The sequence below is a fragment of the Myotis yumanensis genome, unplaced genomic scaffold (assembly GCF_028538775.1).
Source record: "Myotis yumanensis isolate MYYU_CA2020_CCGP unplaced genomic scaffold, mMyoYum1.0.hap1 SCAF_1, whole genome shotgun sequence".
Taxonomy (NCBI): domain Eukaryota; kingdom Metazoa; phylum Chordata; class Mammalia; order Chiroptera; family Vespertilionidae; genus Myotis; species Myotis yumanensis.
The window spans coordinates 131,089,388-131,104,091 of record NW_027223752.1 but is presented as its reverse complement, the minus strand read 5'-3'; the positions used below and the strand labels follow the sequence as shown (position 1 = coordinate 131,104,091).

At 42.4% G+C, this 14,704-nt stretch overlaps 1 protein-coding gene across 1 annotated transcript in view; it reads right to left on the bottom strand.

Annotated features, from left to right (window-relative positions):
• Positions 1–14,704, bottom strand: part of LOC139014206 (cyclin-Y-like protein 1) — an 80,262-nt gene that overhangs the window by 46,419 nt on the left and 19,139 nt on the right. The window contains exons 4-7 of the mRNA XM_070421196.1: positions 9,593–9,690; positions 6,572–6,607; positions 1,037–1,088; positions 48–191 (exon numbers count right to left, since the gene is read on the bottom strand). Of these exons, the coding sequence (XP_070277297.1) occupies positions 48–191; positions 1,037–1,088; positions 6,572–6,607; positions 9,593–9,690 (330 nt within the window). The remainder of the gene's footprint in view (positions 1–47; positions 192–1,036; positions 1,089–6,571; positions 6,608–9,592; positions 9,691–14,704) is intronic.

Sequence of the window (14,704 nt, the reverse complement as noted above, 5' to 3'; positions counted from 1 at the left end):
TTTGATAGGTTTCCCTTAATAAAGTTCTGAAAGAAGAACTATCTTACCAAAGTTGCTATTGCGTAACCAGCTGTTACACTTATAGAGACAAAAAACGGGTGAATAAATTGGTAAATAGATTCAGGATCAGGATTGTGTGTAAAGTGTTCCTCCTGAGCTGTGGTAAAGTGTTCCTCCTGAACCGTGTTCTCCTGAAAAGAGAAAAAATGCAATGTAAGTATCCACTGAAGAAAAATGCTTAAGTACTTTTATGGCAGCAGTCTTTCTCTTGTGCCCACGTGCCCCTTAAAATAATTTTGATTGGGTGACATGTCTCTTAATCTTTTAAATATAAACAATGGGACCTTAAAAAAAATAGTGATTGAATACCAACACTCACTAAAGATAAATACAGGCACAACCTCCGAAACTGTATATTCCTTTCCACCTTCTCCCTTCAGGATTCAGTCTAAATGCAAACTATTTTTAGGCTCAAAAGACTTGCTGGTCGCCATGTCATACTTCTCTGCAATCAACTCTAAAAATGTGCTTTCGGTTTCCTGTAACCATTGGGCTCTAAGGCTGTGCTGTGCTGTGCAGGGTCACAGCCACACCGTGCTATAGAGCATGTCTGAGGAAGTGAGCTAAAAATGTTTCTGTAGTTCTAATTAATTTAGTTTTTTTATTTTATTCATAGAGATCTTTCACATATCTGTTTATTTATAAACATTCGTATTGCATGATGATAAAAATTATGCAATTATCTTTTTTAAAGATACATTTTTTGTTTTTGGGGGTATGTTGACTCACTTTAGCTCACTAATTACTAGTATACGAAGCTGAAACTCAGGTCTTGCTGACATATTTCTTATACAACATTCCTTTTGTTAAATTATTAGATACAACATGGGTGGGGAAGAAAACTCACAGGAAGATAATGTTGACTCCAAGCTGGAGGGAGTAATTTTCTACTAGTGATTAATTTCAAAGCAAAGCAGCAGGGAATAAAGACAATTGTCTGAGAGAAAAAGACAAACTCAATACAACTGGCACTTACTGTGAAAGGATGGATCCTCTCATCAAAAATGTCCTTGGATCTATTTGCATCTCTAGAAAATAAGAATGTGATTTAAAAAACTAATCCAGGAATTGTCGTGTTAGCAACACATCTGCTGGGAGTAGAGAGGGGTGGAGGGAGCTTAACCTTCAACAAAGAAAGTCCTTCTACAAATTCTTCTCTTAGATCCTGTAGGAATTTTCTGACCTCTTTTTACTCAGCACATCAAGTTCTGTGAAATCTTTTCTACAATGACCTGCCAGAGCTGCCTTTATAAGCATTGACCCTCCCTAATAGGCAACGCTAGGCAACCAAATCGATGGCCAGTCCTCTAACCTCTCATTGGCAGACACAGGAACATTTTACAAAGCAGTAGTGGTGGGCAAGCATTCATGGTGAATATGAGTTCCTGTTTTTTCACTGTTTGTTTTATCACTTTCCTATATTATATTCTTACTATGTATTTCTTCTGGTCTCTTCAAACTAGTCTGAGTTAAAATCTTGCCTTTTTATTTTAAAACTGAACAGTCTATTGATTTTAGAGAGAGATAGAGAGAGAAAAAAAAATCGATTGGCTGCCTCCTGCAAATGCTGGACTGGTGATCGAACCAGAAACCTACGTACGTGGCCTGACAGAATTGAACCCACAACCTGGTACCTGCTGCCCTGACTCGGAATTGAACCTGCCACTTTGTCGTGTACAGGACGATGCTCCAACCAACTGTGCCAGGGAAACCAGGTTGCTTCATTTTTTTTTTAAGTTTAATTTTCCACACTAATACACTCTGCTCATTTACACAGTGTTTCTCCAAGTGTGTTTTGCAGGCTTCAGTGGTTCCACTAGACCAGTGGTTCTCAACCTTCCTTTAATACAGTTCCTCATGTTGTGGTAACCCCCAATTTCATTGTTACAAATTGAACATAATTAAAGCATAGTGATTAATCACAAAAACAATTTGTAATTATATATGTGTTTTCCGATGGTCTTAGGCGACCCATGTGAAAGGGTCATTCGACCCCCAAAGGGGTCGTGACCCACAGGTTGAGAACCGCTGCACTAGACCATTTTCAGGAGACCCATGAGGCCAAAACTGTTTGTATAGAAATATTAAGGCACTGCCTGCATTTACACTGACATTTGCAATGACTGTATAAAAGCAAAAGTCAGTAAAACTGGTTTCTGAGCAAGAATCAAGGCAGGGGTTCCGCCCTGTGCTAGTAGTCTCATTCTATTCTCACTGCCACTTGTTGAAAACAAATCTACTTAAGCACATCTTTGATAAAGAATTAACAATGAATAATGACTCGACCAAGATGGCGGCATAGGTAAACATTGGAGACTGCTGCCGCAAACAACCACTTCAAAAATACAACTAAAAGACGGAACAGACATCACCCAGAACCACAGGAAAGCTGGCTGAGGAGAGACTCTTCAACTAGAAGGAAAGACAGCAGCGTCCCGAGGCTCAGAGGAGGTGCAGTGTGGAAAATTTAAAGGTGCGGAGGTGCGCGCGAAAAGCGGGCTGGTGGCTGAGGGCGCGGTTGTCGTTTTCGGTCAGGAGTGAGTCTCAGACTTTGGGCTCCAGATCCGGGCGAGTCTCTAGGGACTCAGACTCAGACGGGAGAAGCGGGATTGTCTAGCATCAGTTGGAACCTAAGGGCAGCTTTCTCTCCGAAGTTTGCAGCGGCTGCCAGGGTTCTGAGAAGCAGAGCCTCGGGGAACGGGACTGAGTGCAGCCATAACTGCTCCCTCCACCCGCCCTGCGGATCCCTTGCGACCCGACCGCCCAAGCCCTGCACAGAGCCATTTGCCGGATCGCCTCAGGCAAAGGCTAGATTAGCACCTCCCCAGAGAACAGAAGTTTTCCCGGGCAGACACAGGTGATTCTCACAGCCAGTCGGCCTGGTGGTCAAATCCCTCTAGTATTAACTACAACAATCAAGACTTAACTAGAACAAGACTGCACACAAAGACCACAAGGGGGTGCACCAAGAAAGCATAAAAAATGCGGAGACAAAAAAACATGACAGAAATGGAGGATATGGAGCTAAAAAACGCAATTTTGAGGGCTTGCAATAAACTTGTGGAGAGCCTCATGAAAACTAATGAGACCCTCGATGCTACGATAAAGAAACTAGAAATTAAGCATACACGGACTGAAATAAAGAATATTATACCCAATAGCAGACCAGAGGAGCGCAAGAATCAAGTCAAAGATTTGAAATGCGAAGAAGCAAAAATCACCCAACCGTTAAAGCAAAATGAAAAAAGAATCCGAAAATACAAAGATAGTGTAAGGAGCCTCTTGGACACCTTCAAGCGCACTAATATCAGAATAATAGGGGTGCCAGAAGATGAGAGAGAGCAAGATATTGAAAACCTATTTGAAGAAATAATGGCAGAAAACTTCCCCCACCTGGTGAAAGAAATGGACTTACAGGTCCAAGAAGCGCAGAAAACCCCAAACAAAAGGAATCCAAAGAGGACCACACCAAGACACATCATCATTAAAATGCCAAGAGCAAAAGACAAAGAGAGAATCTTAAAAGCAGCAAGAGAAAGAGGCTCAATTACCTACAAGGGAATTCCCATACGACTGTCAGCTGATTTCTCAACAGAAACTTTGCAGGCCAGAAGGGAATGGCAAGAAATATTCAAAGTACTGAACACCAAGAACCTACAACCAAGATTACTTTATCCAGCAAAGCTATCATTCAGAATTGAAGGGCAGATAAAGAGCTTCACAGATAAGGAAAAGCTAAAGGAGTTCATCACCACTAAACCAGTATTATACGAAATGCTGAAAGGTATCCTTTAAGAAGAGGAAGAAGAAAAAGGTAAAGATACAAATTGTGAACAACAAACATGCATCTATCAACAAGTGAATCTAAGAATCAAGTGAATAAATAATCTGATGTACAGAATGAACTGGTGATTATAATGAATCAGGGACATAGAAAGGGAATGGACTGACTATTCTTAGGGGGGAAAGGGGAATGGGAGATGCGGGAAGAGACTGGACAAAAATCGTGCACCTATGGATGAACACAGTGGGTGGGGAGTGAGGGCGGAGGGTGGGGCAGGAACTGGGAGAAGGGGAGTTATGGGGAGGGGAAAAGAGGAACAAATGTAATCTGAACAATAAAGATTTAATAAAAAAAACAATGAATAATGCTATTAAAAATTGATCCTTCTTTTTATATTCTGAGTAAGGGGAAGTATGCATTAAGCACTTCTGCATACTGAAATGTGGGTGTGTTAAGGAAAAGCACTTGGACTTTAACTTAGTTGTGAGCTGAATGAGCTACTGTTTTCATATAATAACATCTTTAGTTCATAGTACAAGTGTCATAATCTCAAAGCTGAAAAGTGAGCCTGTCACTTCAAGGAAAATAACTTATACATTTCTTACCAATTGCACAATTCCAGCTATCAAGCTGAAAATCAAGAATAAGGCAAACTTGTACCTTTTTTGTGAGCTTGACAGCTTTTCAATACTTAATGGTTTTCTGGGAAGAGTGGTGGTGATAATGACACTAACTAACAAAAGTGAGTTTTGATAGTGTATACAGAAATGTGGACCAATACTTTCCAAGTGATCAATGCATAATATTACAAAATTACTTACAAGTAAAAAGATTCATTCAGCATACAAGATATATGAATGGGGATGAATTTAAAAGAGAGCTTATTACAAGTTCATGTTGAAAGGGGGCCCGCGGGGCTCGGCATGCCTGGGCGTCCCGATGGGGCGGCAGGGGCGGCGGGGACAGCGCCCCGCGCCGGGCCCAGGGGCCTGGCGGCAGCGGCCTCCCTGGGCCCTCCGGCCAGACCCGGTACCCGGCGCCCGTGCACCCTGTGTCGCCGGCCACTGCGCAGTGCCGCCACGGGGGCCCGGAGGACTCGCGCCACCCCGAGGCCCGGACCCCGGCGGCCTGGTGCTCCCCGGAGCCGGCCGCCCCGCGCTGGGCCCGTCCGGAGCCGCCCCCGGGGAGCCGGGCGAGGTGGACGGGTTTGGGGCAGAGTTCCTAACCACCTGGAACGGCGTCGGGTGCGGTCGGACAGTCGGGGGCCAGACCAGCTTCAGCGGGATTTCCAGCGTCCACCTCTGTGGCCGCTGGGGGGGCGAGATCTCGGACCTGCGGATGCGCGGCCCCCACCCTTCCCCGCGTTCTCGGTGGAGGGGTGGGGACTGCGCCCTCCATCTTGCCCTGGGTCCTCCATTTTGGGGCAGGGCCATGTGCTCGGCAAAGTCTTCTTCCCGGAAGAAGCCTCTGCTAGCCACACCCAGGATTTCTCTGGACTAACCAATGATAATCAAGGGAAGTGCAGGCCATCACTATGACCACATCCTGTGTAATGAGACACCGACTCGCGCCTGGCCAATCGGCGGGGCCCACAGTCCCCTCTCCCGCCCTTACTCCACCCCTCTATAAAACTCCTGGTCCCATCAGGCCTCTCCCTCTCTGCCACTTGCTGCTGCGTCAGTAAGGAGGGTAGGGGAGCCAAACCCGGGTTTGAAATAAAGGACTCTTTGCTTTTGCATGGGACTGGCTGGCTCCCTGGTGGGCTCTTGGGAATCTTGAAATCTGGGCATAACACATGTAACTAATTTAAGAAACTTGCTCTTGTGGACTTTTAGTACAGTATCAAAGAATATACACAATTTTCTGAAGGCTTTAAAAATATGCCCATAAAGCTACATGAGGCTGGGTCTTCAATTGTTTATTCAAAACAAATTATTGAGATGACTGAAGTAATCACAAAGGTGTGAAGACAGGGTGGACATGAGAATCAGCTGTCTTCTGTTACACCAGACATAAAGAGATTTGCAAAATGAAAATAAATGACACAATTTCCACTTGGCCTATTTGTTGTGGAAAATTATTCTCTTTTATAAAGAATTATGTTAATGCTATGGCTCCCTATCAGGGGTGATTCTGCCCCCCAGGAAACATTCGGCCATGGTGGATACATTTTTTTGTTGTCACAATATGGCCTGGGAAGAGGGTGCTATTGGCATCTAGTGAGGAGAGGCCGGGGAAGCTGTAAACATCCTGTAACGCACAAGGCAATCCGCCACAACAAAGCAGTATCCTGCTCAAAAGTTCAACAGTGCTATAAAAACCATGTTTCAACATACAAGGAATTCATTTTTAAATTCTCAATTTCAATTTCTAATACAATAAATATCAATATAACCCACATAAACAAATTTTCTTTGGGATCCTCAATAACTTAAGCATTAAGACTCCTAAGACAAAAACAAGTGATTCACTTCAATCTATAATAATAAAAGCACAATATGCTAATTAGACCAGACGACAGAATGACCTTCTGGGGCTCCTGTGAGGACCCAGGCAAGACGGGGCTGTGAGGGCCAAGCCCCTTGCACGAATCTCGTGCATCGGGCCTTTAATAATGTAATAAAAGCACCATAGCTTACTCCAACAATGTCTATAGTTAAAACCTAACACTAACTTCATATCTTGTAAGTTTATTAGCTAGAATAACAAGACAGGTTTTAAACTCACCTGTTCTTTATGTGGTGATATATTGCTAATGCCAGGCTGTGGAGAAAAGAAAAAGTAACAATTGACTTTATGTCATGTCTGAAGACAGGTTTTAAAAGGGTTGTGGTGGGGGAAGACCATCCCAGCTGCCCAGTGGCCATGAGATCTTCATTCAGGACAGTATCACATGGGCACTCTTCACCTTGTTCTATTTCTTTATCTTTTAGCAAAATTAGAAAACCAAAATGCTAGGGCATATTCAGTAAGACGACATGTTTCTGGTGATTATTATAATATATAAGATATTACACACTTCCCCTATCATTTGTCCTTCTACCCATAGAACCTTTCATCTTGTACAAGTTAGATCTATTTGTGCACATGCTTTAATTTAAGCCATATAGTAGTTTTTCCACCTGCCCACCCATTGTCTGTCATTTCCATAAAGGTAAATAGAATGCTCTCTACCAAACAGAATCATTTAAGGTCACTTTTACATAATTGTTAGAAAATTTAATGGCAAATATAAGAACCCACAAAATCAATAGTTCTAACAATTCTAAAATTAGCAGTGCTAGCAATGCAGCAAGTAATAAACAGTGTAATATTAGTAACATTTATTTCCAAATTACTTTAAATACAATTTAATGAGCAGATGTAAGTCCTCATATACTGTGTAAGTTCCTATATCCCTAAGTTATTCCCAGATGCTGTGTAACATGAAACAAAGGAGTGCTGTAGATTAAGTTCCGTGCTTTTCCTCTTTGCCCTCAGTGTCTAATATGAAGCTCAAAATAATTGAGGGAAGCAAATCTGAATTTTATAACTAGGTTATAGAATATTAGCACTTGTAAAAAGGCCTGTAGCCTTGTCAGCATCAAAGATGGGTACTTGTATAGTGCTTCAAACAGTTTCATCTTCAAATTGATTTTAAAATCACAGAATTTTAAGTATAGAAGCTGAAAAGAGCCAATGAACTTGTAATATTTAATTCAACAACCCATTTTACAGAAAAGGTAACCAAGGCTTAAAACTGACTTCCTCAAGGTCCCACCAAGAGTGAGAAGCAGTTCTCTTCCTCCTACCCTCTAACCAGGCAGTGTGGTTCCCAGGCTTGGCTGTGCATTGGGGTCCTCAGAGGAGTTTGAAAACTGCCTTCCCCCACTGTGAGTTGACCTGACTCCTCTGGCATTGGGTATGACCTGGGGTTGTTTTGAAAGCTTCTCAGGTGATTGCAAAGTGCAGCAAAGTTTGAGAACACATGAAGTAGAGTTAAAATCAAAATCATCCCGGATGCTTTTCTCCATATAAAGGTATCTTCCATCCCTCCTCAGCTTATCAGAAGGCTTGTGAGAGTGAGAGTGTTTTGGGGGAGGAGAAATGGAATGCATGTGTTTAGAGAAACATTTAGATAAAAGTTGCATAAGTGATTCCAAAAAAGCTCACCCATCCCATTGAGAACAATGCACTATTACCCCACAATAAACGTTTTCTCAAAACCATTCCTAAGGGCCAATTAGCTCTATTAATATTCTCAGGAAACCTTTATTTTACCAATAGTAAATGTACTGAATGATCATTTTCAAAACCTGATGAGAACAAATGCAAACTTACTAGTCTTCCAAAAATCAGACGAATTTGAAGGGAAAAAAAGCATAATACCCACTTGTTTAAGAAAGGTTAATCTTTGAAACTAGTTTTGAATTATATACTGTAACATCAGACTCTTATGAACTCAAAAGAAGCTATGAAATGCAGCCAGAAAGGACTGGTTTTTTACTCCCGGATTTAGTGGCCAGACTGAAGAAAAAGACTCAGTGATTGTGAGTTGGGTGCCAAAGCTCAGGACTTTAGAGAGAGACAGGCTCAACTTTTGCTGAGACACAATTTGATCTCAACTCTTGTTATGAGAGAAGAAACTTACATTATTATGATTGTGAACTGGCTGTTTTTAATTAAAGTAGAAGTTACTGAGAATTTAATTAGCCAAAAAGTTGGTACAATATAAACAAAATTAAGTTTATAAATAAATTATGTTTTAGGACTGAAAAATAAAATCAGGAATGAGGATTTTAATATTTTCAGGTAGAATTTCCCAAACTCTGTTCTGGAAAGTCAACCCTCTCATCCTGGAGAGACACCAATGATGATCCTTGGACAGCGCCAATGGGATTCAGGAAGCTCTACATCCTAGTTTGGTTTTATTTTGCTCTTAAGTAAGCTTGAAGGTTTCATATTAGGGTGTTTTTAAAGTGCATCTCCAATTGTGGACTATGAACTCACAGAATTTAATGAATAGTTTTCATCATCATGACACTGTTATGTTTGCTTAAGCGTAAACCTGACTGTGAACTATGTTTCCCAAACTTCACCTCCCTCATGATTTTCTGCTTTGATTTTGTTATATATGAATTGATATAATGTAGTGTCTTGAAGATGTGTTTATATATTTATACATATATACATAACTAAATTTAATATGTCTATAAAATTAAAACCTAAGTTGAACAAATTTAACCCTCAAAGAAATTATCTTGAAAAGTTGTTTCTTAAGACTGGTTTGATGCATTTTTCCTGGAAGGAGAGTGCATTTCAATATAGAAATAGTGCAGGAAAAAGGAAAGTATGAGGGGGGAAATCTGACACAATCCAATGAACTGTAATTGCAGATACACTCTGGTGCCAGTAGGGGGCAAGCTGTCCCTTCTTCCAAGAGCAGCTTCCAGGGTAGTACACATGGTTTTAGGCCTGTATCTCATGAAGAAATACTTTATTCCAGAAACATTCAGTAAAACACACCTCTCCTTTCATTGTGTTCAACAATGTCTCAGAAACAGTAATGCCTCAAGTAAAGATAAACACTTTTGGGGGAATTTTTTAATTGTTAAGTGGGTTTCCCTTCTTCCATTCACTCTAAGATTAAAATGGAAGTGGAAATCAATATATAATTGACACCAGTTTTTTAACCTGAGCACTGAAAAGGACAATCAAATGAAAGCACATATGGGCAGGATAAGGGGTCTGTCCCCTATTTGTACTCACCACTGCACAGTGAGTCTCAGATCAGACTGAGAAATAGTGCTGTCCACATATAATGTTGCACATGAGCTGTACTTTTCCCTAAGGTTATCAGTAGACACCTGAAGGAAAAGGAGAGTAAAAGAAAATATCACAGTAAGTTAAACCTATAAAAGTGCATTTTTCCTTGGTTAAAATGTCAAACAATTAAGCATTACAACTGTCCTCATACTGCACTAGAGGCCCGGTGCATGAAATTCGTGCATGGGACGGGGGTCCCCTCAGCCCAGCCTGCACCGTCTCAATCCTGGACCCCTCGGGGGATGTCCAACTGCCAGTTTAGGCTTGATCCCGGGGGTCAGACCTAAACTGGCAGTCGGACTTCCCTCTCACAATCTAGGACCGCTGGCTCCTAACTGCTCACCTGCCTGCCTGCCTGGTCACCCCTTTCTGCCCCCTTCTGCCAGCCTGGTTGCCCCCAACTGCCCCCCTCTGCCAGCCTGGTTGCCCCTAACTGCCCCCCCCACCGGCCTGGTCGCCCCCAACTGCCCCCCCCCCCAAGCTGGCCTGGTCGCCCCGCGCAGCCTGCTGTTCAGTCATTTGGTCATCCCTCACTAACCCCCCTGCTGGCCTTATCACCCCATGCAGCCTGCTGTTCGGTCATTATGTGAGGGCATCCTGACCAATTTGCATATTACCCTTTTATTAGTATAGATAGATGAACTGCTTTGGTGCAATATCATGTCCAGTTCTATGGTAAACCCATTACATGCTTTAACTTCCAACAATGAGAATTGACGAAGGGGTCATAAAATGCTGCCCTTGACATACTACCTATAATCCAACTTGGCAAACACCTATGATAAATTCCCTTTATAATAATGTAAAACATTTAAAATAAGATTTTAGTGTTTTTTCCTTGAGAAATGAAAACTGCCAAGATTTCTATTTCTACTATCTATTTTCTACATTAAGACATACTGCCTTCTATAATATTGAAGCAAGAGCATTTACATGAAAGCCAATAATAAATGTTAGTTCAGGAGGCAGTGTTACAAAACACATGTATCTGAGGCAGAGGTGTGTGTGTGCTGGGGCTGGCCTGCAGCTCACAAGTTAGGGACCAGAGGTCTCTTTGGGCCTCAGTTTCCTTACCTAGAGGATTAAAGAGTATTGTTTCAATATTCTCTCACATCCAAAAATAGATCAAACACCTCTGAGAATTTAACTCTCCCTTCATGTTGAAATAAGACTATCATTACATTCCTCCAAAGAGAACCTCAGAGAATGCTTCCCATGATATTAAGAATTCTGTTCCCTGAGCTACATGACACTTATCGGGACCCTGCCTCACTCAGATGCTCTCTTTGATGACCAGGCCCTTTGCTTCCTCCTTTTCCCAGCAAGGTTAACCCCACTTCCCATCTACCTCCAGGACACCTCTGCCAGCAGCCGCACGGCACAACTGCTCCCTTTCTCTACTCTCACACACCTGAGTTACTCCTTGCTACACGGTATCAACTGCTTCCAGGGCATCCCCCTCATAAAAAGTGAGCTTCTCTAGTGAAGACAGGACTTCCCCTCCTCTTCTACCTCCAATTGCTGAGCACAGAATCTGGGGCAAATTAGGAGTGTGACAAGTGTTTGACCAATTATCTAAAATCAATAGCAACTGGAAGGCAAATCCTACTACAGATGCAAATTAGAATTTACCTGAGTGGTGTTACAGAGATGACAGTAACTTTTAGAGACTCTTCAAGAATAAATTATTTTTAAAGCACTTTAGAAATATTTACGTCTTTTAAAAGTTTCCATTGATTTGTAAAGAGCCCTAGAATATAACAATAATGAAATATGGAAATAACCTAACCTATGTTAGGAAAATAATCTTAGAGTAAAACCAATAACTAATCCTAGTCACTGTAGGGAGTTGAAAGTAATTGTAGTATCTTTAATATTCGTTTTGCTAGTGGAAAAAATGGCACCAGATATTTGACCTTGGTCCTTGAGTTTGGCTGAGAAAGAATTTAGAGCCAAGAACTTAAATTATAAGAGAAAGTATATTTAGAAAGTCACAGAGGTAGAAGTGAGCCAGTGTTGCTGCGTGGGCTCAACACACAAGTTACAGAGGCAGAAGAAGGGCTCCTGGAACTTAGAAGAAAGGAAGGAAGAATATACACACCCAGGGAAACAAGAGGGGGAAGGCATGGGCATGCTCCAGAGTGAGAGAACCTGAGAAGAGGGCAGGGAAAACTTCAGGCATGCTCAAGGGAGAGAGAGCACAGGTGCTGGGTGCTTCATCTTAAGGGCTTTTACCTAAAGGCAGAAATTTTAGGGATGGTCTTAGGGGACCTAAGCTGGGCCTGAAGCTGAAATCAACTGAGGCCTAGATATTACCTCTACTTTGACCAAAACTCTGTCTCTAAGCTCAGCAGACCGGAGGCTTTGTTACTAAGATTGTTAGAATCAGGCCAGAACCTCTTTTGTCCTCAGGGCTTAATGCTACGGGAGTCAGGATGCAAGGGCATGCATGGAAGTTGTATGAGGCTATTCTCTGGGCTCCTTGTTCCTCCTTTAAGGGTGTCCATATGCTGGGGGAGGAAAGGTGAGGGGACCAGCGATATCAAAGTTCAGGGGGGTGTAAACTGCATGACCCGTGATAAGCTAAGGGAGGAAAGGTCACCCTTGGGCGAGGTCCCACCCTACAATACTTGGTTTCCCAGTTTTGCCCATTGCTAGGCACCAACAGCTTTCTACTTTGGAACATACTTGGCCTATCATTCCTACTCTGTCCATGTCTGCCGAATTGACTACTGCATCAGTTTTGTTGTGTTATTATGAACTAATTCAGATAGGCCTTCCTTCCTTATCCTATATAATAAAAGGCTAATATGCAAATCAACCAAACAGAGGAATGACCGGTCACTATGACAGGCACTGACCACCAGGGGACAGGCACTCAATGCAAGAGCTGCCCCTGGTGGTCAGTTTGCTGCCACAGGGGGAGTGCCGCTCAGCCAGAAGCCGGGCTCACGGCTGACAAGCACAGCAGTGGTAGCAGGAGCCTCTCCTGCCTCCAGAGCAGCGCTTACGATGTCCAACTGCCTAAGCTTTCAGTTAAATATCCCCCGAGGGCTCCCAGACTGTGAGAAAGCACAGGCCAGGCTAAAGTACCCCTCCCCGAGTGCATGAATTTCGTGCACTGGGCCCCTAGTATTAATATAAAATAGCTTTCATCATGCTGTCATACTTTCCCATCAGTATCCCCCTCACATACACAAAAGACACGACAGGGTGAAAATCTAGTTGATATCTGTTAAAATACAGAGCATTAAAAAACTGCCAGTACCCAATAATCATAAATATATTTATATTATACAGTGGGGCCTTGACTTACGAGTGTTCCGACTAACGAGTTTTTTGAGATACCAGTTGTCTCTCCGCCAATTTTTTGCATTGAGTTAATAGAGTAATTTGAGTTAATGAGCTCCTTAACGAGCTCAGTCTCGGAACGAATTAAACTCGTAAGTCAAGGCCCCACTGTATAAAATACCATTTTGTCTGTTTCAGATGTTTTACTTCAAAGCCACTTATTCCTCATTAACCAGAAGTTACAGATGGCATAATATGAAAAGAATCACTATTTGGAGAAATAAATTCTCTGTCAAGCTAGAAATATTTTAACTATAACTAAAACTTGGATAGGTATCTTTAGCCATGCATTTAACATATAATTTACCTTTAGGATTTCAAAAAAAACAAATACAGCACAAAATATGGAGTCATTCAAATAATTTTATTCTAAATGGAAGGTTTACTACTATACAAGTGTAGTATGGCATATAATGCACCAAAATAAAGTCAATTATGACCAGAAACCTATATAGAGGGGAGTAAAAAGAATAGGAAACAATGCACAAAATATAGACTAACTGGTAAAACTTTCGGTGATCTTTGCTCCCATTTTCCTCTATTTAAATTTTTTTCTATTATAAATGTACATTGTTTTCTATTTGAAAATAGTGCTAAAACACTGAAAATTTTTAATCAGACATGGGCTCACAGGTCTATGGGGGTTCATTTAGTAAACCAACAATTTACAGTATAGTACTGTTAGGTCCAACCAAAGGAATACTGAGCACTTCCCCATCAGTCCATGTCTACTGCCAACTATTCAAACTTTCCAGTACCAAGTATCTAGGACCCACTAGGGTGGCAGATTAACCCTCCTAGCAACGCCTGGATATATTGGCTGCCAGAAGGTTACTTTCCCCTCATCTTGCTTGAAAATTTAAAATAATTGTTCTTTATGGTTAAAACCTTACTATTGCTTACAACCTCAATAAACTACACAGAAAAACATAGAGATAAAAAATGAAAATACTAAAAATAAAATAAAAATTCAAAAAGCCAAAATGCTATCCACAACAGAGTGTTCATAGGCACTTCAGTTGGTCACTAAAATACACAGAGACAAAAATCCTACTCTATCTTCATTCACTCTGCACAATGGCAGAATAGATGGACTTTTACAAGCCTTTCAAGAAAGGGAAGGGGTTCCTCAGAAAAGATCAATAGCGGAGATCCAAGACGGCTGCCCACGGGACTGCAGGCTGCTGGATAGTGCGATAGTGAGAGAATGAAAGGGGAGTGCATGGACATGCGGGAGCGTCAGTATTTGTGAGTGAGGGACACCTAGACTCCAAGGGACTGTTGGGGACTGGCAGATCGCGCCCCCCCCCCCCCCCACCACCACCACCACCACCACCACCCCCCAACCGGGTAACCTCTACTGCGGCTGAAATCTCTCCAAGAGCGGCCAGCTCTGCCACAGCGGCCACCCATCTTGAAGGGGAGACCGCTGTGGAGACTGTGATCGGAACCCCAGCCTGACCTTCAACCGGGGAGATCTCGGATGCCTCCCGGGACCTTACAACCACGATGCCCAGGGACCAGTTACCTCAACTACGAATCCACGAACGCCAGAACTCCAACCTCCCTGACCACAGGCACCTGGGCGGTCTGCTCAGGGGAAAACAAACGTGGATGGGCCCTGTGCCTTCTCACAGAGCAGAAGGAACAGCTGAATTTAAGTGCACCCACCCACAACTGGCGAATTAAACACAGCTGGCATTG